Source organism: Echinops telfairi, unplaced genomic scaffold (assembly GCF_000313985.2).
Source record: "Echinops telfairi isolate 266 unplaced genomic scaffold, ASM31398v2 ScPeMD7_60;HRSCAF=208, whole genome shotgun sequence".
NCBI lineage: Eukaryota > Metazoa > Chordata > Mammalia > Afrosoricida > Tenrecidae > Echinops > Echinops telfairi.
In genome coordinates, this window is record NW_022103958.1 from 20,834,067 (window position 1) to 20,859,358 (window position 25,292).

The 25,292-nt window shown below is 37.1% G+C and overlaps 1 protein-coding gene across 1 annotated transcript in view; it reads left to right on the forward strand.

The window, feature by feature from the left end:
* Window positions 1–25,292, forward strand: part of DCDC1 (doublecortin domain containing 1) — a 497,394-nt gene that overhangs the window by 192,278 nt on the left and 279,824 nt on the right. Inside the window, exons 8-9 of the mRNA XM_045291000.1 lie at window positions 13,766–13,858; window positions 22,680–22,850. Coding sequence (XP_045146935.1) covers window positions 13,766–13,858; window positions 22,680–22,850 — 264 coding nt within the window. The remainder of the gene's footprint in view (window positions 1–13,765; window positions 13,859–22,679; window positions 22,851–25,292) is intronic.

Sequence of the window (25,292 nt, forward strand, 5' to 3'; positions counted from 1 at the left end):
CCAGTTCTCAGAGAAGACAATCATATTTTTCAACACGAAGAGTCTTCATTCCAGTTGGAACCTTGTGAAGTCTGCATCCATAAGCAAAGTCAAATCTGGACAGGCTCAAAAATCTCCAGCTGGTCGGGTTCTGGTCAATTCAATGTGGGCTGCCTCACTCACCCCCTTTTTACAAACACTATTTTCCAACTTGGAAATGCCCACAAACACATGTGGTTACAAAGGCATCTGGCAGTTTGGGCACTTAGGTTCCAAAGATTAGGTATTGTAAGGGATGAGGCACAAGTCTCTCTCTAAAATATGAAGGGAGGAAATTGGGCTTATGGACATTTAAGAATTGTATCAAAATTTTAACAGGCTCCGATGACTTGGAGCAGTTAAGGAAAAGAAAAATACATTGGAGAAGTAATTGTATTTATGAGGAAACTCCAAAAACTCCTATTGTTATTAATTACATTTTTCCACAAGTTTTTTGAAGTTCTTTCATATGCAGTAAAAGGAAAAAGGTGTTGCTAGCAGACAAACTTGGAAATATTTTTGAAAGGTAGAAACTACTTGGAATTGGATTGGCAAGAATGGATCCTTCATCTGAGATGACGAAGAACAAACAAGGACCACCAGCCAATTGAAGAGTAAGCTACCGGGAAGAAAAAAATAAATGGGGAAAATGGATAAAACCACTTTTGGGAGGATCAGAAATAATTAGGCAAACAAAATGGAACTAATTAGTGTTTTCAGAGATGGGTTAATGAACATTATAGCCACAAAACCACAACAGCAGCAAGAAAGAATTCTCAAAAATAATTTAAACATTTTTTCATTCCATAAATCTAAATAAATCTAAGGAAAAATTCATTACATGGCATGAAAAGACAGAATACTTCATATCGAGATGAATGAGGGGGAGTACAGAGTAGAGACCCAAAGTTCATCAGTAGACAATTGGACTGCCCCTCACAGAAGGGTCACAAGGAAGAGACGAGCCAGTCAGGTGCAGTTTAGCACTGATGAAACATACAACTTCCTTCTAGTTCTTTAATACTCCCTCTGCCCCCACTATCATGTCCCCAATTCTACCTTACACATTGAGCTAGACCAGAGGATGTGCACAGGTACAGATAAGAGCTGAAAACACAGGGAATTCAGGACAGATAAGCCCCTCACAACCAAGATTGAGAGTAGCCATACCAGGAAGGTGGGGGAAGTATGGGGAGCTGATCACAATGATCTACCTATAACCCCCTCCCTGGGGGATGGACAACAGAAAAGTGGGTGAAAGGAGACATCGGTTAGTGTAAGACATGAAAAAATAATAATAATTTATAAACTAGTAAGGGTTCATGAGGGATGGAGGGTGGGGAAGGGAGCAGAAAAATGAGGAGCTGATACCAAGGGCTCAAGTAGAAAGAAAATGTTTTGAAAATGATGGTGGCAACAAATGTACAAATGTGCTTGATACAATGGATGTGTGTATGGATTGTGATAAGAATTGCATGAGCCCCCAATAAAATGATTTTTTTAAAAAAAGGAAAGACAGAAGACAGAAAAATATATAAAAATATCTAAGAGACAGGCCTTAAGAAGCAGTCATCTACTAAGAGGCAATGGAGAGGAGAGCATCAAAGGTATGAGTCACTGTGCAAAAGAAGACCTAAGTCTTTAATCTAGACATATATAATAATAATTGAACAAAGGGAATTTCAAACCCCCCAACCTGGCATTTTCTTGGAATTGTTGCATGTCAAGGATAAAGAGAAAGTCCTGAAAGGTTCTCAGCAGAAAATTAAAATACAAATAAGCAAGCTTGACTATAAAAGAATGAGAATCAGAATAGCTTTAAGGTCAAATGAACTACACTAGTTGTTAGATGCCCATGGCCAATGTATTCAAAGTGATGAAGTGACATTATGCTGAATCTAGAATTCTATACTCAGAAAGCACTCATGTGTTCTCATGCCTGATGTGCAAAACAGCACCATAGCCAGAGTGCAAGAACTTAAAACCGTTAACCACTTAAACACTCTAATGAAATAATTACTCAAGAATTCAGTGAAACAAAATAAACAATATTTTCAAGAAAAAGAAGTGTTGAGTGATGGGATTTCAAAAGCTCGTGGAAAATGGAATGAAAAGATAAAATTCTTCCATGAACGTTTGGAAACCTCTTGAATAAGAACAAATAAATAATACTATATATAGGTTATCAAAATAACTGCTTATACATGCTAACATCTGAATTTACATAATTGTATTATGGGAGGTCGTGGGTCCAAGGGGTAGAGGGGAAGAAGGAGCTTACTAAGGTATCTGGCTAATGGGAGCATACAGATGTTGATTAACTTTGGATATCATAAGGAAAATATGTTTAAGTGTATGTTTTAAAATAAGTAACTAGAAAAGTAATGTCCCAGGCATTGTGAGCAAAAAGCATGGAAATGAGAAAATACAATCACTCTAATAATAGGCAAGAAAAGGAAAAGTAGACACAACCCCATGAGTAATCAACTTAAAACATTAAATGAAATGATAGGAGTCATTCAAACCTAGCGATGTCCACAATTAAGGTGAAAGTGAAAAATTCTCTCATTGGTCCCACAATTACAGCAAAGGCCATCATTATCAAGATAGAGTATTCCTTCAAAGAGTTGGTAAAACATAATACTCCACAGGTTTTGCTAAAATGTAGAAGCATTCCCAGCCAGACCTCCTACTCTTGCCCACTACCAACAATCTACATATGAGGAAGAGAAGGAGGGAACAAGGTTCCCCATTTGCCTTCTTTTATGGAGTTCAAGGCCAGAATGATGGGTAGGAATACACCTTTCCTCTACAGAAAAAGTCTAAGTAAATCCAAGAATAATAACACAATGCACTTCTTTTCCTAGTGTGGGCTTTGGTTGGAAGAGAGCTGTAAATCACATGTGAAATACAAATTTTGAATCAGGTTGGATGAAACTTTAATGATGGTGACTAGTTGGCTATCCATTTCACTGCCATCAGGTTGATTCTGACTCCTAGCGGCCTTCTAGGAAAGAGTGGAGCTGTCCCTGTGGGGTTCTGACACTGTAAATCGTTACAGTGTAGAAAGTCTCATCTTTCTCCCACAGAGAGGCTGGTAATTTCAGACATGACGTCTTTCTCCAGGAACTGCTTCCTTCTGATCACATGTCCAAAGTGCATGAGCAGTCTCACCACCCTCACTTCTAAGCAGCATTTTGACTGTATTTCTTCCAAATAGATTTGTTTTTCTGGAAGTTTGTGGTATATTCATTGTTCTTCACCAACACCTTAATTCTAATTCATCGATTATTCTCCGGTGTTCTTTATTTATTGTCAAGCTATCATATGCATACTAGATGATTAAACATATCATGGATTGGGCCAGGTGAACTCTAGTTCTCAAAGTGACCTCTTTGCTCTTTAACATATTAAAAAGGTCTTGTGCAGCAGATTTACCCCATGTGATACATTGAGTACTTAACCCCTGCTTCTGTAAACATTGACAATTGCCAGTCTGCATTAAAACCAATTCAGTCCTGACTCCTGTAGCTGCAGGACTGAAAAACAGGAAACAGGAAGCCGAAGCAGGAAAACCACAGATTGGTGGATGCCAAGCTGAATGAATCCTAGGTCAGCTGTCTGAAGATGGCTCCTGGGATCAGGATGATAAGGAGTTTGACAAGCCACAGGCACGATCCCAAACCAGCAGAAGTGAGCTAGCTTTCCCACACTGTCAATTTATACTAAGAAGTGAGCTAGCTTTCCCACACTGTCAATTTATACTAAGAGGAGGCCACACCTGAACAAAACTGCTCTCCATGTTTCAAGGGTGTGACCAGATAAAGGAGGTCTCTTCTCCCCACCACTGCTTGGCTGCTTCACAGAAGATCCCATCATGGAGTTGACATACTGTTTTAGATCGTATCATCGGAGAATCCTGGCCCACCCAAGTTGACATAAAACTTAACTATCACAAGTATTAAAATGTGATGATTATTTCTTAACATGTCCTCCTCAGTCTAGGCTAATACACTTCTGAAGGCAGTTTTCATGTATCTCGATGCTTCCGCAAAGAACTCTGTGCACTGCATACCACGTCAAGGTGATAGCTTTGGCTTCCCAAGGGACTCAAACCACGCTCCTTTTCAATATTGAGTTTGGGGACCCAAAAAACTGAAGAGCAAGACCAGGGCTAGAGGCGGATGGTAGGTTTCTCAATGAATGTCTCAGAAGACAATGTTTCAACCCATGAAGATGGAGCAGGTGTTTTTTTGTGTGTGAGGAGGGAAAAAAATCCTGGGCATGTTTTCTTCATCAATGCAGTTGTCAATTTTCAGAAAACTTCTTCATAATAAGCTCCGTGATTGTCCTGTGTCCTTTGAGAAATCTTCCTAATTTGAACCTTTAGATAGCCCCCCAAAATAGTTCCCCCAATCTTTTGAGCTGACCTCTTTGCTTTGAATTTAATGGGCTCAAATGCTCTGATGAGGCCATGCAAACTGGGTGTGTGCCACAGTCTAGAGGGGATTGGTCAGTTTTACCCTATAAGAGAGCCTCTTTGCATATAAGAGGACCATTGAAAAAGCCACCAAGGGAGCTCGTGTGAGACCCCTGTCCGGAGTGACAGGGCAGCAGAGGAAGCAGCACGCAGACCAGGGAAGAAGACTGAGACCACGGGACCACATGGTTGAGCGGCCAAGGATCAGAGAGCGGCATGCTTTCCAGCATGGCAGAGAAGAGCCATGTTGAACAAGAGAAATGTACTCTTACTCTTTTATAAATTGTTAAAAAAAAAAAGTGGGGGGAGTTAATTATTACTTATCGTGACCCTGTAAGACAGAGCAGAACTGTCCCTATGGGTTTCTGAGACTGTAAATCTCTATGGGAACAGTAAGCCTCATCTTTCTCCCTTGGAGCAGCTGGTGGTTTTGAACGGCTGACCTCATATTTAGGAGCCCAATGTGTAGCCCACTATGCTGCCAGGCCACCTCCTTTATGTTAACTTCCCTGATAAAACCCCAAATCTTGAGTATTGATTGTGAGTTCGGTGTGATTCTTGCAACCTATAATCGAACCCAGCAGAGAAGTAATGTGCAGAAGTAATGTGCAGTCGGGGAGGGGTGGTTGGTGTCAGAATAAGGTAGAGAAGGTTGGAGGGTGGAGGATGGAGGCATGCCTGCCCTCTGCCCTATAGCAGTGGGCCTAGGATAGTGTGAGTTAAATTCTTCTCCTTTGTGTAGCCATTTCCTTAGGTGACTCATCCCCCTGAGGACCAATTTCTTAAGCAGATCACAGCAGTCATGGTTAGTTCAATTTTGATCACAAAATAATGGACAAGATCAGTTTATCAAAACTATATTTGATAAGTATAGTTTTAAACTCGAATATAATATTTCTTTGATTGTATGAGTGCAAATTAAATTGTTTTGCAAAGACTTTTGCCCTGAATTGCATGATTAGAACATTAATAGTAACTGAGTAGAAGCCTTTCTTAATTTTTCTCCTACTTTTTCTTTGATATATCATTCTGAAAAGTTATTGATACGGGGTCACAAATATGGATTACCACAATCCTGTAGTTAAAATACCAGAAAACTTGACAAAATCAGTGACTATAAAAATGCGAGCAGCAATGAAGAGAACAGCATGTGCTTATAGCACATGCGGATGAAGCCACATGATTCCAAGTATCATTATAATTTGGTAATAATAACAGCTCTGACTGGAGGGCTTTAGAAGATTGAAAAGAAAATTAGCATAGAGTTTTAGCTTTATAGATTATTAATGCATGCAAACTGGGCTTAAATGTTTTTGTTGTTATAAATATAGATATATACCTGTAAAATTTTATAAAAACAATAAATCTCTGCCCAAAGAATACACACAAATTTCATAGATGGTCATTTTGATGTCACTCTCTCTCACAGTATCACCTCGTGAAGTTTGCATGCCCACCATCCTCCTAGAGATGACGCTGAGTACACTGTTGCTCATCGCTAGAGGTTGTAGAGAGGAGGGAGTTAGGCTAACCTGCACTGATGATGGGCTCAATGGATCCCTGGGGTTTGGCTGCATGACCAGTAGAGTTGAATATATTCCAGATGAGCAGAATAACAGGAGCAAATATGAGAGGGCTTCCAAAGGTTTGTGGAAAATTACAATTTGCCGCAAACTCTTTGAAGCCCTCTCATACCGTGGCAGAAATGACCATGTTGAAGAAACAAGTCTGAAGAATTCTTTTTTTTTCAAAAATCATTTTATTGGGAGCTCTTACAGCTCATATAACAATCCATCATCCCTTGTGTCAAGCACATTTCTATATATGTTGCTATCATCCTTTTAAAAACATTTTTTTTCTACTTCAGCCCTTGGTATGAGCTCCTCATTTTTCCCCTCCCTTCCTCATGAACCCTTGATAACTAGAAATTATTATTATTTTAATATCTTACACTGACTGCTGTCTCCCTTTACCCATGTTTCTATTGTTCATCCCCCTGAGGGTGTGGTTATATATTGATAGCTGTAATCCGTTCACCCTTTCTCCCCCCACCTTCCCACTACCCTCATGGTATTGCTACTCCCATTATTGTTCCTGAAGGTTCCATGTCTCCAGAGTTCTTATCTGTACCAGTGTACATGTTCTGGTCTACCCAGATTTGTAAGGTAGAATTAGGGTCATGATAATGGGGGTGGGGTGGAAGGAAGCATTAAAGAACTAGAGTAATGTTGTATGTTTTGTTGGAGCTAAACTGCACCCTGGCTGGCTCGTCCCTTCCTTGTGACCTTTCTGTGAGGGATGTCCAATTGTCTATAGATGGGCTTTGGGTCTCCACTCTGTACTCCCCCCTCATTCACATCGATATGACTCTTTGTTCTGGGTCTTCTGATGCCTGATACCTAATCCCATTGACACCTCATGATCACACAGACTGGTGTGCTTCTTCCATGTGGGTTTTGTTGCTTCTGAGCTAGATGGCTGCTTGTTTATCTTCAAGAATTTAAGACCCCAGATGCTACATCTTTTGATAGCCAGGCACCATCAGCTTTTTTCATCACGTTTGTTTATACACTAATATTGTCTTCAGTGATCATGTTGGGAAGGTGAGCATCACAGATTGCAAAGTTATTACAACAAAGTCTTCTTGCATTGAGGGAGGACTTGAGTAGAGGCCCAGTGTCCATCTGCTACCTTAATATTTAACACATATGTATATAGATATGTGTCCCTATCATTATATAAAAATGTATTTATATATGTATCTGCCTGTATTTATACCTCTATAAATATCCTTTATCTCCTACTTCTTTCTTCTATTTCCTTTTACTTTCCTTTAGTCCCACTATCATGTTTGACCTTCATTCAGCTTTCAGTAATTCCTCTGGGCTACGGTGCACTTGATCAAGTCCCACCAGGCCCTCTATGCCCTCCTTCCATTGATTTTAAATCACTTGTTTTCCCTTCTCCCTAGGTTTGTTGGCTTCCTCCTTCCTTCTCCCCCACCACCTTCCACGTCCCCCCTGGAACTTTTGGTCCTGTTGTTTTCTCCTCAGGATTGTTTATCCTGCCTATCTTCTATAGATAGGCATAAAGAAAACAAACAAAAAAGAACAGCCTATAAATAGTTCCAGGTCTGTCTGATGATCTTTATGAGTGCTTTTCAATCAAGTCTAATAAGGTGCCAAACCCTGACCCCAGAGTCTATTTTAGGGATTCCTTGGGGACTTCATTGCTTTGCTCCCCTTGCTGCTCTGTTACACTCCCTTCATGTTTTGCTATGGTGTGGTGGGGTCAGACTGGGCACAGTTCCCACACTGTATCTCCAGTGTTGTCTCCAATAGTGCTATGGGTCTGTGTGGGGATGGCCCTATGGTCCTCTCTGTGCATGGACTATTCCTAGTAGGAATATCCTCCTTGGGGCTTGATGGGCCAGGATGCGTTCCACTCTCTCTTTCTCTCTCCTTCCCTCTTAGTTTGCTCCTGTGTGTTGTGAGCAGCCCCCCCCCTTCTCCCTGAGCCATAGTGCTGTCTCAGTAGTGCATTCCAGAAGAATTATTTATTCACCGATTGCCATGGAGGCAATTCCCCTGCCATAGCTAATACAGTTTTTCGGTTTCTGTTCTTTTTATTGTCTCCATGGCTACTAACCTACTTTCACCTACGAGGTAAAATGCCTAGTGGTGTTTGCTCATGTGAAAGTATGCTGTATTATTTAATGTGATAATATTTTTAAGTTGGGAGAGGAAATGGGACCCATTAAATTCAGCTCTAGGTTCTCAATCCCTCATTGCCCATAACTCCAGCTTTATCTAATTATGAACGATGCTTTTGTTTGAGAAAAGGTTTCAGAAGTAAAAACAAAATGAAAATATCAAAGACAACTTATTTAAAAATCCACATATATTTTCTATTTGTTTAACATAATTGTAAATCTTGAAACCTGGTTATGTGGTTCTTTATAATCTCTAATTTGATTCTGAATAAATGTTAGATATTTGATAAATATTAAGGTGAAATAAATAGGAGCATGATAATATTGATATTTGATGAATTGCAAGTAGAGTTAAAATTTAAAAACTAAATTGATTTTTAAAGTTAGAGTTGAAATTTCTCAAACTTATCACAAGTGTGATATGAAATTATTCCTTTGAGAAATTATATTATCCTAACTAAAATATAGTATCTTCATTATGAGTTCATTTTCATGCTCAGTAAAAACTAATAAAAGAAATGCATGAGTTCTTGTGGGCATGTTTGCACCCCCTTACGCCCCCACACCCTCATGCACCTTAAAAACTCGTTCGAGAATCCCAAAAATCAACCTTCCTATTTATGGCAGAAGTAGATAGCATTTAATTGACATATTTACTTGTCCACAAGTTTGATTCTGTTCATTTGAACGTTTCAAAACATTGCCTGAATTTGGGTCTCATCTTTGTTGACAGGTAGCGAGCCAAGGATATTAGCCTGATTGTAGTAAAATAATACAGACTTATTTATCAGATAGTTCCCTTCCCAAACAATGTTGTGTGACCACTCTTTATCAGTATCGTTAATGCATTTCCAGATATAAATTATTTATGCCAAAAAAAATTCGTTGTGTCCCACACACCCCCGGACTTCTAAGATACCAATGAGTGGCTTTTTCTGCTCTTCTAGCTGGCCCCTCCCGTTCCCATACATAAATGGCAGTCAGCAATAGCTAGAAACAAAGGGCTCTCTCCCAGCCCTGAATACAGGGACATTCATTCCGAGAGAGGCAGGGGCAGCTCTTTGAAAGCCGACTTCTTCAGCTCAACAATAACACACAATGAGTTATTGACTTGTTTATATACGGAGCTCTTTTCAGTAACTAACTTTGACTCCCACAGTCTGGACAAATGATTGATTTCGTGGTTAGAAAAAGAGAAAGCTCTTGCACTAAACTCTGTAGTGCAAACTACTTCTTCCCCATTTGTTCCCTAACTGAATAGGACCTTATTAAAATGCACTTTCCAAAAAAATACCTGCAGCTGGCCTTTATAACCGTGTTTTGTATATATAAATAAGTAATTTGTCCCAGTCTTTTGTATATTAACAGACCAGTTGGGAAATTGTCAATATATACGATCATCCTGTTCTTTATGTTAAACTGTTATGTATATTGATCTGCATGTAGAATATGCATCAAATAATTCATCAATAAATCAATATTATTTACTGGTGTAAAATTTAGATTTTGAGGGGTGGGTAGATGTTCAGTTTTCTTACTGGGTTTTGCTGATTTCCTAAGGTCATCAGAAACAACACATATCATCTACTTCCCACTTGAATCATTCCATGTTCTGAATACAGGAGAAATGATAACTCTGTAACTATAGTCCAGAACAGTGAGAGCTGGCTTGGGCTAATGGGCTTTTTCCCCTTTGGCTAGTACCTATCTGGAATGTCAATATGAATTACTCAAACAGTGAGAGAGCAGGTTGTGTGGGTTACTGTTCCATTTCTAATGATATTAGTGATTGAGCCCTAGAGTGACCATTTTAGAGTTATTTTTTCCAGTAAAGATTTCATTTTTTGTGCTTGACACACCGGATGAATGTATGGATTGTGATAAGAGCTGTAACAGCCCCCAATAAAAGTACAGGAAAAATTCATTTTTACCTTGTACCAGTAAAACTCTGATAAGATTAGAAATGATAACTTATGACACATTTCATATATACTATCAGATAAACTTTTTATAACTTTCATCTGCACTTTTTTGGGGAGGAGTTAAAAACACACAGAAGAAAAGCCATCAACCATTAAGAACATACCTTAAAGGAGATGAGTGCTGTCTAGACTGTATCTTCCCAGCTGGTGTCTTGAGGTTGCTTCCTTGCTAGGATGTCCCTGGTAGAGCTTACTGGGTTAGAAGAATTTCTCAGACTGAAGAACATTTCCTATGACAGTCACAAGGGACTTTTATGTGGAACTATGGATTTCTACAGTATGATTCTTTAGGACTGTAGAGAAGGTGAAATGAGGGGATGAATTTTGTTTGAGGAAAACTTATTTCCTTTATCCTCTCTTACTCTACCTTCGTCATCTTCTTGAAGCACTTCTATTCAATTCCCTTGGACAGGGCCATTATATTTCTCGTTTCCTCCATGTCTACCACCATTGACCAGTCTCTTTATTGCTATGTTCTGGTTACTGCTTTTAAAACATACTTCTTCACCCTAAATTTCCCATTAATATTAAGTAGAGCTAACTTTAGCCTGATACAGGATATCTTCGAGTTTTGTTACATTAAAAAAAAAAAAAAGCACCAAGTCTGACCCAAAGGATGAATTCATCCTTGCTGTTTGGCTGGTTAGATTTGGGTACCCAATGACTCTTTGGGAATGCTTCCTCGCCTTTAAACATGGCATGATACACTTAGAAGAGGTGGCTCACAGTCCCCTCTCCCCACTTGGTAGGAATTGGCTTTTTGCAATTATGTAATTATGTACAAATTTTAGCCAACTTTCTGTTGTTTTAAATTTTCATTTGAAGTTTCTACCTTGAGACATGAAAAATTAGCCTCAGAAATGTCAAGTGAATTGGCAAAATGCTTTGTGAATTTCCGGTAAGAATAATATATCAAAAGCATCTAGTTTGGTCTTAAAGCAGAAGCAGGAGGCCTTCATCAAGAGTGACAGGAAAGAAGAGTCTTGCTATTGTTACCATGCCACTCGCTGGAGGGAGAGATGCTATTAGCATTGCATATTATTAATACCTCAGGGTGAAATGCACTTTCTTGATTTGACTTTATACTTTCAAAAATGTGTTCTGATTGTATTAAAATGTATCTCATTCAGAATGGTTTGCCTGTTTTCAGGAAAGGCCCGTTCCGTGTGGTTTGTGGACCATTTATTTCCCCATCTCTCTTACTCACTCCCACTTAGTATTGTGCTTCGGTTGGTAATGTTGGTGTACATTTTCCTCTGAGGTTATGTAACTAACTGCTTTAGGAGTTGAGCCTTAGGATGTGGGTGGTTTTTCCAGCTGTGGTGCTTTCCAAGCTAAAAAATGTTCTCACTGTCAAAAGAGTTTCTTGGAAGCATTTCTAAATGTCATGGTCCTGGGAAACCTCATTACAATCTGACTTACCTGCCGTGGTACCAAAGAGTTCTGCTGCTCTGGCTTTGTTTATCTTACCAAAGCCTTGGTAATGCAGTGGTTTAGTGCTCAACTGCTGATGGAAAAGTGGGCTGTTTGACACCACTCGCTGCCCCACAGGGTGTTGGAGTCGGGGGTGTATGTAGCAGTCGGCTTCCATACAGAAGTTCTATGAGGCAATCCTACTCAAAAGTTTTCCCTGAATTCAGGTTTTGCTTTATGAAATGGCTTTTCTTTCTTTCTTTTAAAAAAAATCATTTTATTGGGGGCTCGTACAACTCTTATCACAATCCATGAATAGATGTGCTTGTGGATACCCATCTCCTCTCCAGAACCTGTGATAGACACCAAATACCGTGCCACATTCACACATATATTTTCATGTGGATGTTGAATTGATATTAGATTTCTAAAGCGTTATCACTCTTTTGTATCACGTCATCACAGGAGCAAATATTGAAGGGGTAGAGTTATCCTAAGAATACTGGTGATTTTCTTTATTATTTTTGTGTGTGTGAAAAATCTTTATCATTGATTCTCAGTCTAGGGAAGGAATTGACAGGCCATCATGGCCTGTTGGCTAATTTTTGGCAATGACACATTGATCTTTTTTCTTTTAAATAAAGTTTTATTGAAAAACAGCAAGACTCATTTTGTTTATATATTTTCTATTTTACACTACAGTGAAATAGACAATATAAACCAGAAAGAGTTGAGCTACTGCAAATGACTCCCCTGCAAAATGTGACTGGCCCTTTTCAGGAAACATCACCAGGCTTTTGTCTTGGTTAGAGTTGCCAATAGATTCCTGGACCTTTCTTCTCTACCAAACAGAATCTCTGATTTACTGAGCTGTCTATCAGAGGATGAAGTGTTCCTGATCAGTGGATGAAGTGTTCATGGTACTGTTCTTCTAGCATGTAATATCCAGCTAGTTGGAGTGGGCCATATTATTGAGCTACATGTTTTATTGCAAATGTAGCAGTGTGTGCTCTGACAGGGTATGAATTAAGGATTCAGATTAACCAAACATGATTTGTGAGGCAAACAATTGAGAAATCCTGTTTAAAACAACATTAATAAAACAAATGAAACAAAACATGGTCATCATTTTTTCTTCTCATTCTCAGTGAGAAGATACCACACGGCAAGTCCATTCTTTGAAAGTAATTAGATATTTCAATTCAGAAGTCTATCAAGTTCTTTCTATTTAATGGCAATTGACTCAGATTGATTAATGCCAATGGATTCAAAAATAAAATCTATTGTGATTTTTAGGTGTTCCTTTTTGTTGAAAGTAACACTTGTTTCTATAGGGATTATTTATAAAGGAATATACTCAGCAGAAACCAAATTCACTACCATTAAATCAATTTGGACTCATTTATGGCAGCAGAGAGTCTCATTTTTCTCCCTCAGAGCAACTGGTGGGTTCGAACTGCTGACCTTGTGGTTAGCAATGGGTAACCCACTGTGCTAAAAGGGTTCCATAAGAAAGATACAGTGAGTCACATTTACCTGCTTATAGCACACGGCTGAGCAGCAGTAGAAGACAAAGTTAATCTGGGTTTGTAAATAGAATGGATTGGTAGTAGCTGTTGAGCTAGCTAGGTACATGTTCTTTGTCAAGAGATTTAAAACCTTCTTAGCAACATTCTAGAATATTTGAATTGACATTTGCTTTTGGTTTATGCCCCACTCTGATCTAACTGGAGCCAATTTATTCTCTACTGGCAATGAAAAATCTAATTGGAAATATCAACTTAGTTCAAATAAACAAACAAAAACCCTGCTATGCTCATCCTAATAAAATGCTTTTTAAAAGTACTCACCATTGTCAAATTCCTGCAATTAAGGAATCCCCCAAACCTATTTTAGTAAATCTAAAACCAATAAAAGGAAAAGTGAAAATGAAAATGTATAACTTTTAAAATAAAGAATGGCCCTTTAAACTGATCTCGTCTAAATGAAGTTTGTGTTCAGACAAGTATAGAGAAAATAGATTTTTAAAATCATCTTACTTGATTATGCTGAATTAGTTGTATGAAATTTTGCTATTAGGAGTCAATAGGAGCTTGCTTTTATGCTGTTATAATATTACTTATGTATATATATATATATATATATGTATTTTTTTCCTAGTTGACCCTTGCTGTGGATGAACAGAAGGAGAAAATTACTGAAAAAAGCATTCTTTCAATGTCAGCAAATGAACACCATCAGGCACAAGAAGAAGTAAGGAATTTATTTTTATATTGTATTATAAAACTATAATGAACACTAATTTGAAAATTAAGATAAATGTTACTTTGAGTCTGGTAGCATATAAACTAGTTAGCTAACACAACGTATATTTAAAAAATGCTTGAAACTAAAAATAATGATTTTGACAAAGGCAGTCTGAAAAATAACTTGATATTTGAAAGAGTCAATGATAGTATAATTTTATGAAAATTTCTCATGAATATTTTCTCATCAATTTCTAAATTACCAAATTATTAATGGAACTTAAAACTCAAAACTACAAAACATGAACATATAGAGAAATAATATACTTTTTGAACTTAAAATAAATATGAAACAATTTTCATTTTCTGACTGTAGAAGAATAAAATTAAACAAACAAAAATAGAAGAAGAAAATTATTATTGTGAAGTTTTAAAATGATAACAAAGTTACCTCTTGCCAAGAAAAGACTGTAGTTTACAACTGTCAACTCTAAGTCAGCGAATCATAAGATTCTGGAGGCAATATTGTAATGAAGAACTATTAAAGCAAACCCTCTTCCCTCCAAAGCTCATGCTGTGAGGTTGACAGCATATTTCATAAATGAAATAATAATACAAAATTGGTGTTAGACAAAAGGTGAAAATGACGTTCTTGTAGTTTCCTGGAATGCAAAAGCATTTAAAATCTTTCTGGGAAAAGAATATGAATTTTCTGATTTTTATGTATCAATGTTAATAAATAAAATATTTAAGCAACCTACATAATAATATTGTATGAATATATATATATCTTCATTAAATTCTCTTTTGACATTTAGGTAAAGAAAATTATCTAGGCTCTAGGATTTTAGTATTTTCTTTTCATTACTGACCATGTATTCTATGATAGATGTACAGCCACGGTGCACATTGAATGTATAATGCAAATCTTCCACTAGAGTCCATGTTAATATTTGGGACTTACATAGGTTCAATATTTAAGACTATATTGCAGTCTAAATAATTTATAAATTTTCTAAAATTTAACAATTTTAAATTTCTAGATGTAACAATCTCTTCTAAAATGTAACAAGTAATTTCTTAAATGTAACAAACAAGGATTCCATAGATTTCTAAAGTTGAACAAATAAGGATTATATCAATTTAAATCGTGGTAGTGATTTTTTTCACAGAATACTAAAAAGTAAAAAGATGAAATATTAATTATGCATTAAAAATATCTTATCATTTGACAAAAGTTTCATGAAAGAGACTTTTATTATGTGTTCAAATATGGTTAGGAAGGTAATATGTATCTTTTTTAAAAAATCATTTTATTAGGGGCTCATACAACTCTTATCACATTCCATACATACATCAATTGTGTAAAGTGAATTTGTACATTCATTGCCCTCATCATTCTCAAACATTTTCTCTCCATTTAAGCCCCTGGCATCAGGTCCTCATTTTTCCCCTCCCTCCCCACTCCCCCTTCCCTCATGAACCCTTGATAGTTTATAAATTGTTATTTTGTCATATCTTGCCCTGTCCGATGTCTGGTAATATATATCTTAATATGGTAATCTTTAGGACATTTGTTGGAATAATAAAGTTACAATATTACTCTGGAGATTAATTGGAAAATAATCTAAATTAATGAATGAATTATGTTGTTTCTTCACTGTAGATATTGTTATTATTTTGGCTGGGACTATCTTATACGAATCTTAATTTCACTGAAACATTTTAATTGGTCAAGGAACATGATAATTATGCTAAATATGTAATTTTTAATGCTACCAGGCTGACAACACTGGAAAATCAAAGTATCTCTTTTAGGAAATCCAACAGTGTTTATATTTATTTAGTATTTTTTAACTTATCATTATTTTCATGTTTGTTTAGTGCTATATTCATCAATGTTCTTATTAACTAATAGATACACATAGATATCTAAAACATGTTATTAAAAGGTAATAGGAATCCTTTTCTTTTCTGTTATAAAAACGTAACAAATGATCTATGTGTATGTTCACATATACACACATCATGAAGTGGCTTCAAAATGTTTTTGGAAACATAGAATCAAAGATAATGGAGTTGTTCTGCAAACATTTTGAAGCCCTTCTATGTGTATGTGCGCATTGCATATGGTTCAGATGATATATTTGTGTTTATGTGTGCTAAACCCTAAATATATTCCATAGACTGTAAAGATCACTGTATGTTAATACTCTGAGAATTCTTATAATAGTTTGAATGTGTAAACGCTGATATATTTGGTATAAAAGTTATTTACAATAATTTATAGCTTTAATACATATAATGAAATGTGAACTCTATTGGTGAAAAGAAATAAAATTGCTTTGGGGGAAAACCATTTCAACATTTGTTTTGCCTATGGGTTTCTTATTTATTAAAATATATAATATACTGCTTGACATGTCTCAAAATTCAAAGTAAACATCATAAAATCTGAGCTTTAGATTCTCATCCACCGCCTATAATTTTATCTTAAAGATCATGTTGTATTTTATGTAATTTCTCCACATGAGAACTGTGAATAATAATAACATGTGCATCAGACCACTTTGAGGTGATTATATATGTTAAAATACATTAAGCTTTTTAGAAATGGTCTAGTGGAAACCTAACATGTAATTTATTATTAGCCCCTCCCAGTTGCTGTGGAGCCAGTTCTGACTCCTGGCGATCATGCATGCCAGTCAGAGTAGACCTGGGCTTCGCAGACTTTCAATGGCCTGTCTTCCAGGAAGAAGATAACCAGGCTTACTCAGGTGTTTCTCTTTGATTAGAACCTCCAGCTTTCCCATTAGCAGACAAGCACTTTTGTGCACAGGGGCTATTGATATGTTAGAAGTAAGTTAGTTCAGGTTCTCTGAGAGACAATGGAGAGAAAAATGGGGAAAGCTGAGAGGTGTCAGACTGAGATGCAAGTGTAACCTGAGTGAAGGAACATGAAGAAGGGAAGGTTGAATGGAACATCCTCTATTGCAATGCAGTCTAAGGAAGGTACAGCAACACTGTTGGGGCAGGGGTGGGTAGTCCTTGAGCCAAAATTGAATGTCAGAGGACTCCTGTGGCTCTCTTGAATGGATGATGATGCTCATGTAATTAAAGATCTGTGAGGCACGTCTGATTAGCCACCTCAAAAGGTCTAACTGACATTATCCTTACTGTCGTCAACATAACCCTGTTGCTGGATGGATTATAACAATATTTTAAAGTGTCCCCACTTTCAATTACTCCTTCCTCTAAGAATGGATGAAGATATTAGGTGTTGAATGAATCTAAAGGTAGTCCATAAGAGACCTTCAGGAGTTCTGCTGGTACAATGGGTTGTGGGTTGGGTTGCTAAGCACAGGTCTATGGTTCAAACATGCCTATTGCTCCTTAAGAGAGAGATGAGGCTTTCTGCTCCTGTAAAGATGTACAGCCTCAAAAACCCATCGAGGCAGTTCCACTCTAGCCTTATAGGGTTGCTATGAGTCAGAATAAACACAATGGCAGGAACCTTCTGCCTGCAAATAAGATAAGTCCCATTCCCAAAATTTTATGCTCCTCAGAAGTGTTGTAAGAAATGATGAAATACAAGTTGGGAGTAGTCAAAGTGTAGGGATAAAAGAGGCCATACATTTCACCAATTTACACTGCAGATATCCCTCCAAACCAGGAGATAGTTAACTTTTCTCACAGGCTCCCATATTTTCCAGTCTTGGTTTTCCAAATCAGGCTCATGTCCTCTCTCTTTTGAAAGAAGAAGGAGAAGGAGGAGGAGGAGGAGGAGAAGGAGAAGGAGGAGGAGGAGGAGGAGGAGGAGGAGAAGAAGAAGAAGTTGTTGAGATTATACACAGAAAATCACACAATGCAAATGTTTCTGTAAGAACTATTTAGTGACCTTGATTACGTTCAGGTTGTATAACCATTCTCGCCTTCTGTTGCAGTTGTTCCTCCTTCATGAATATATGTTTACTGCTGTCAGCCTTGCTGTGTAGTATTTCACATTGTGTTATCAGTTTGATTCTATGTAGATTGTTCTAAAAAAGCCTACTGTTCTTGAAGAATTTTTTTAACAAGTTAAACTAGACTATTGTTCAGCTTAAGAAAATTTCAGAAGACATGTTTGGTTCAAGTTTAAAGATGATCTTGAGACAATGGTTTTCAGAGTTATGTTCTTTCTCTTCTTACTCTGAAAAACACTGTACTTTTGGACCTGAAACAAAGAAGAGATTTTCAGAAGTGGAAAATACCATTTTTATATCTCTGACCCCTTTCTTTTTCTGTTAATGGTATTGTGAATTGCAAAGTTAGGGGCCTAAGTTTAAGTCCTTACTTTGAGACCATCTGGTATGTTACCTGCCAAAATGGCCTTCCTAGCAGAGAGACTGATGCTCTCTCTTCTTTCAGGCACCCATTTGTATGGAAAGCATCCTAGAGCCCTCCTTGGTGATATGAGTGGATTCTGATCCATGCAGCATTCTGTTCAACAGCTGAATTCATCCCTAAAGAAGTCAGCAGTGTCTCAAGGGTCATGACTAAAAGCTAAAGTCCAGTATCCAGAATGTAGAGCTCAGAATGTACAACTGCAACATGCATGCATTTTAGAATGTGCATATACAAATGATCACATTATTTTGTGCTGGCTGCAAATCATCTTGTGTCTAGAATTGAATTCAAGGCTTGTATGTATGTGCCACATAAACATGGCCACAGAATACTGTGTCTGTTTATAGACTGGCATACATTTGCATTCTTTCAGAAGTATGGTTTGTTTCCTTACCAGAATGCTCCTTTTTATTTTTGTCTCGGCTACCTTCTGCTCATTTGTCACTCTCTCAAATTCTGTACAAGTGTCACTTCCGTGCTGCACTTCCACGGAGAATGAAGAGCAAAATGTGTAGGCTTTCTGCTGCACAATAAGATGGTGCATTTTTTTCAACATATGCATACGTAAGCCTCCTTTTGTGAATGGGACTGATAGGGTCAGATAATGTTTAAAGGGAAAGGCTTTATGTCTCTCAGGCCTCGATGTTTCCACATGGATGCTTCCACACACACATAGATTGAATTATGAACAGACCCATTAATGCTGGGATCACAAAAGGTCAAGTTTTGTCTTCTTTTGCCCCTATTCACATTGCTTTTGTAGAAGAGGGAAAAAAGGATTTGCAAGGGGAGAAAAGATTCATGATGAAGAATTTTTTAAAGAATTTTTTTCTTTTTAACAATATCTATGATTTAAAAAATCATATTATGCAAAACAATTCAAGTGTATTATATTACCTACCAGATTTTAGTATATATGGGCTATTTCATGTATAGGGTTATCTTTAGAGTTGATATGCTATTGTATTAAGTGAAAACAAAAATGTAGCACTTAAGGGAAAAGACCTTATGAATATGTAAAGGAACATAGAGTTTAAGTAAAATTGAATGGAAAAAATATTGAAATGTCAGTGGCAGAATTCTGGATTTGTTCCTTCCATGTTTAAGATGTAAGTTAATTTTTTCTAGGACACCTTATATTATAGTTTTAAGTTATTTTAAAGAGCTAGATTACTGTTGGTATAATTATGCATCATAGGTATAAGCATTTGATCATGGATCCAATGACAAAAGCAAAAATGTAAGAGAAAACATTAAAAGCAACAAAGAATTCATCTCAGATAATACTTTTAAGACTTTAACCAATAGCTCTTTAGAATGCAAATGGCATCATCAATTGTATGGTTGACTGACTTCTGATGTCACATGAAATCTCCTATCAGTGAAAGACTATGGCTTGTGACAGTAAATCCAGTCATGTATAAAAATGCCCTCAAATCCGAGTCTGAAATTCCTCCTTCACATATTTGTTGACTTTATTTGGTTTACTATCCAAAAAGGTGCAGGACATAAAGTGAAAAAGATCAGTGTCACTGAGTGGCAAATTACCGATTAGCACCGTATTTAGATGTTTTAGCACAGTACTTAAATTTTTAAAGACTCCATAAATTCCTTCTGAATTGCATGATATTGGGGATAAGTTTAGAGAGAATCAGTGCTTTCCAGAATGGAGTTCCTTTATTTCGGGCCTGTGATTCTTGGCTTTTAATCTTTTTAGGTAACTATATGGGCAAGTCGCCTTGCCTGTTTGGTCATTAGTTTTGGTATGATACATTCTATTAGCCATCATTTTTGAGCTCACTACTGCTGTCTGATACTATTATCTGATGGTGAAGACAAAGTTAAAAACATTGAATAATGTTGGATCATCTGTCATTTCTCATAGGATTAACAGTACCAAGAAAAGCACAGAAATGTTTTCCAGAAAGTAAGAGAAGGAAGACCACGAGCAAAATCTGCCTTTGGATTTCAGTCTATAAATCACATTCTCTTCTTGTTATGTTTTCATTCCTTCTCTTTCTTCTCTGCTCAGGATCCCTAATTACCTCCCCACCTTTTATTTTTCTCCTCATATTCTTTTCATTTCTAACAATTTCTTCTTATTTATATCACTAAAAAAATCTTTCCATCGCCTTTCATTTTCCGTCTTCACTTTCTACCTTCTATGTCCATGATTTCCAAAGCCTTGAGGGGATAGTACAAATTTCTACAGGCTTTCATTCTAATTTACAGTTCAGAGCTACATGTTAGTAACTTGCCTAGTGAGTTATTAAGGGTTACAAACATTTAAGGTAGAACAATACATTAAGTTGTGCTGCATCAGTCAGTAAGCTCAAAATCTCACTGGCTTAAAACATAGGTCTATTGCTCAGAGTACATACTGTGACTGCAGGTTGGCTATGCCACTTCCTGTATCTTCTGTGGTCTGGGATCAAGGTTGGAGAAAGAGCTTCACCCCACAACCTCCCCGGCCATTAGGACATTGCTGTATTCATGGTAATAGTGAAAAGCAATAGTAGCCCAAAGAGAGGCTCTTAAAGCTTTTGTCTACAAATGGCTTGTGCTACTTCTACTTATATTTCTTTGGTCAAACCAAGACATACAGGCAATTCTTCTGTCTGTCTCTGTGACTGTGAGAGAGACTCATCTGCTACTTCTTGCTCTCCTGGATCTGTTGCTACCTTTACTCATTCCACTCGAGCTACATATCGAGTTTAGTATTATTTCCAAGGATCAAGGGATTGATATATAGAGTGGGGAAGATATTTAGGATGTTTATAATTTTACTGGAAGAATGTGGCATGGACGCATAAAGAGTAAAACAAAGCAAACTTGGATTAAGTAACATATGTTCATATCTAGGAAGTAAGTACAAGAAACACTCATGGGAGAGGTGATGGATGAGTGCTTTAGAGAAAAGAGGATAATGAATTTTAGAGTAGCCCAGTAATCCTGGTACCTGCTAGATTCTATTCTTGGTGGTGATTCTTTTTTTTAATATCATTTTATTAGGGGCTCATACAACTCTTATCACAATCCATACATACATCAATTTTGTAAAGCACATTTGTACATTCCTTGCCCTCATCATTCTCAAAACATTTGCTCTCCACCTAAGCCCCTGGCATCAGCTCCTCGTTTTTCCCCCTCCCTCCCGACTCCCCCTCCCTCATGAATCCTTGATAATTTATAAATTATTTTTTCATATCTTTCCCTGTCCGATGTCTACCTTCACCCACTTTTCTGTTGTCCATCCCCTAGGGAGGAGGTTATATGTAGATCCTTGTAATCAGTACCCCCTTTCCAACCCACCCTCCCTCCTCACTCCTGGTATCACCACTCTCAGCACTGGTTCTGAAGGGATCATCTGTCCTGGATTCCCTATGTTTCCAGTTCCTATCTGTACCAGTGTACACCCTCTGGTCTAGACAGATTTGTAAGGTAGAATTGGGAACATGATAGTGGGAGGGGAGAAAGCATTTAGGAACTAGAGGAAAGTTGTATGTGGTGATTCTAATTATCTGAGGGTCATTCAGAGCCATTCATAATTCCAAATGGGTCTAATTTGATTATGTAAATGGTCATGGATGAAATGAATTCCTACTGTTCATTAATTTTAGTCACTGTTATATTGCAACCAGTATTTATTTAATAATCCAGTCTACTAGAGAGATTGTAAATTTATGTTGTTACATACTGCAGTCTGTTCCACCTGATAGCGACCCTATGTACAAAAGTGTGAAACAATGTCTAGTCCAGCGCCAGCCTCACAATTGCTCTTCTTTGAGCCCATGGATACAGCCACTATGTAAATCTGTCCATCTATCTTGTTGAGGGCTTTCCTCTTTAAAAAAAAGTGTTTTTTTTTTATGGCATCTCTACTTTGCCAAGCATGTTGCCCTTCTCCAAGGACTGGTCTTTTGTGATCACATGTCTGAGTTGTGAGATGAAGTCTAGCTGTCCTTACCTCTAAGGAGCTTTCTGACTGTGCTTTATTTCAGAAGTAGATCTCCAGGCCTTTTTTCTGAGGTGCATCTGAGTGCGCTTGCGCTTCCAACTTTTCCATTAACATATTAACATCCAAGTTCATCAATTGTTTATACCACCCAGGGACTTGGTTTATATCTGTGTTTCTTAAATGCTGGTGTGTGTGTGGTTTGTATTTTTTTCTTTCATACTCAGAGAAATATTTTATTCAGTAATTGTAAATGACTATTTTATATTCCTGAAGTGAAATGATTGGGCGTTTTCCCTTGTATAACTTTGTTGATAAAGAAATGTATATCCCTTCTAATCTCTTTACCTTGAAAATAGATCTGTGCTGAAATTCTTGTATTGAAGTCTCCCCTCCACCCCCCATCAAACTGGGTACTCAAAAATCTAATAGGTGTGACATCAACAATTACTTCTTGTTAACAACTCTTGTAATTTAACCCCTTCAGGTGAGCAGGCTGATTGATGAATTGCAGACAGCTATCAAAAGCAACAGAGGTCATCTCTCTAAACTTGGCCCCCAATTACAGGCTGAGCAGGAGCAATTCTCCTCTTATGTCTACCAACACATTAAAAGCCCGCCAGCAAACACTCTTCTCCCAGGAGGCCTGCGGCTCAAGGTGGGTGTCATTCCGTGACTCTCATTGGGTTCAGCAAGAGATGGAGACACTGCTCTATTTGAAGGCCCTTGTCACAAAGCCACTCAGCTTGAATTTCTTTTTATGTTGTCTTCTTCTAACTAGGGTTTGGCTTACAAGTGATAATATTACCACTGAGGATCTGTCCCTTAAAAGAAAATTGACTAGAGTCCTTTGAAATGTGGATTAATAGGACTAATTTTCAACCCAGAAAAAGGATCATTTTAATAAAGAGATTTAATCAAGTGATAATTTATATCCTTTCCCAAGAAGCATACATATTTTCACAGGAGTCATTGTATATTTCTATAAAAACTAAAATTTGAAAGAGATGATTTGGAGAAATGGGCTAGATTTAATAATTGACAGGCAGTGGCAATAGGAATTGCAGGTGAAAGGCCAGGTGACTGATTGGTACTCAACTACATTTCCAAGGAAAAAGATATGTATTGGGTAAATGTGACACATGTCTGAGTTTACTCGGTAAAATCAATACTGGAGAATATACTGGGAATAAAGGTGAATTGGTTATTTGTCAGGACAAGATGGCTAAATATCCCAGACTACTTTCTGTTATTGCATCTTTAGAAAAGAAAAACACATGCACAAAATTTCTTTAAAAACCACCCTCAAGGTAGGTGATGTAGGCACTAAATACTTGGGAATTTAAATGCTTCTGTTTTTCGTAGTACAGTGTCTATGTTGAGTCTTCTTTAAAGTTAGTATAGCTTTGTGATTTTATATCAGTCATATTAAAGTACTATCATTAGTTAAATTTGAATTACTCAATGTGGACTCTTTTCTAACTAAAGAACTATTGTTACTACAGATATTCATTTTCTTTTGATTGTTTATAGAAATTTGTTACTATTCAAGAAATTCAACTTTATAACTCCCTTTTCTTAATATTATTCTATTATTCAAATAAATGTTTATATTTTCTATCTCCACTAATTTCTTTTAATGGATTTCCCATGTTTACATTTTGAATTAGATTATTACTATGTAAAAACTAACCTTAGAGAAAATTTAATTCCATGCTTAACATGATCATGCATTTCTCACAGCCTGTACTGGATAGCTAAGGATATAGAAAGAAGCAAGGTCCCAGTGTTATGCCAGTAATATGCTTCTTATCCAGGTTTCTAAACTCACTAGAGATCCATTTTGCCTGTTTGTAAATTAGTTGTTATTGGTTGAGAAGCCATTTATATCAGCAATCATCAGATGTGCTCTAATAGCTAGACAACTTCACTGCTGAATTCTGAAAAACCTGCATGATAGCAAATATTTAACTTTTAGGTATAAATCTTTACTCTGAATTATTCCCTTATTTTGATATGCTTCATAATCCTGAAAACAAGAGGACATTAACATGTGAAAAGACACAATGCAGTTATAAATATTTTGATTATTCTTGCTGCCCTTTAGGTTAGACTATAACCACATGTTGATATTTAAATTTTATTAAAATTTAAAAAATTAGTGCCTTTGTTTACATTAATTACATTCCAAGTGCTGAACCCATGGTTAGTGGCCCCTGTACCAAACAATGCTCTATCGAAAATCGCTTTTATCACAGACAATTATATTGGACAATGTTGAGTATGAGGGTGCTTCAAAAAGTTCATGGAGATTTTCTATGTATCTGAGGAAGGCCAATTATATATGTACATATATACTATGTATAGTATATGAGGAAGGCAAATTGCACATGTTTCCCCACACTCATTCAATGATGACACATGTGATAACTCAAAATTGACCATAGTCAGAATACCTATACCAAAGACAAGGGAAAATGCTACACGAGGGGGGTACCCTTGAAAAACAGATTTTTTTTCCTTAACAATACAACCTTATCACCTTCAAATCACTCTCTATTACACTTAATACATTTGTCAAATCTGAAATTCCATTCTTGGAAACATTTTTCAAACTCATCTGCTTGGATGGCTGACCACACCTCTCTCGTTTTTTTTCTTCATCTCTTCTACTTAGAGAAATCACTGTCCTTTCAGGTCCCTCTGCATTCGTGGAAACTTAAACAAGTCGCATGGAGTGAGGTCAAGTGAGTAAGGTGTGTCAGGCCAGTGAGGCATGCTGTTTTTTTGTTGTTTTTTTCCCCCAAAAACTGGAGCACTGAGATGGCTGTGTGAGCAGGTGCATTTCGTGGTGGCAAAACCAGTCCCCTGTCTGCCACAAATCAGACCTTTTTGTCACACACTGTTATGCAATCTTTTCAGAACCTCTAAATAGAAAGCATGATTAACAGTCTGACCTGGTGGAATGAACTCCAAATGCACTACGAGTTGACATTTTCATGCGTTCAATAAGTTGACAGATGTCCAGAACAAGATTTATCATCAATCAACATTTCACCCTTTTTGAAATGAGAAACCACTCTTACATCTTTTCCCATAG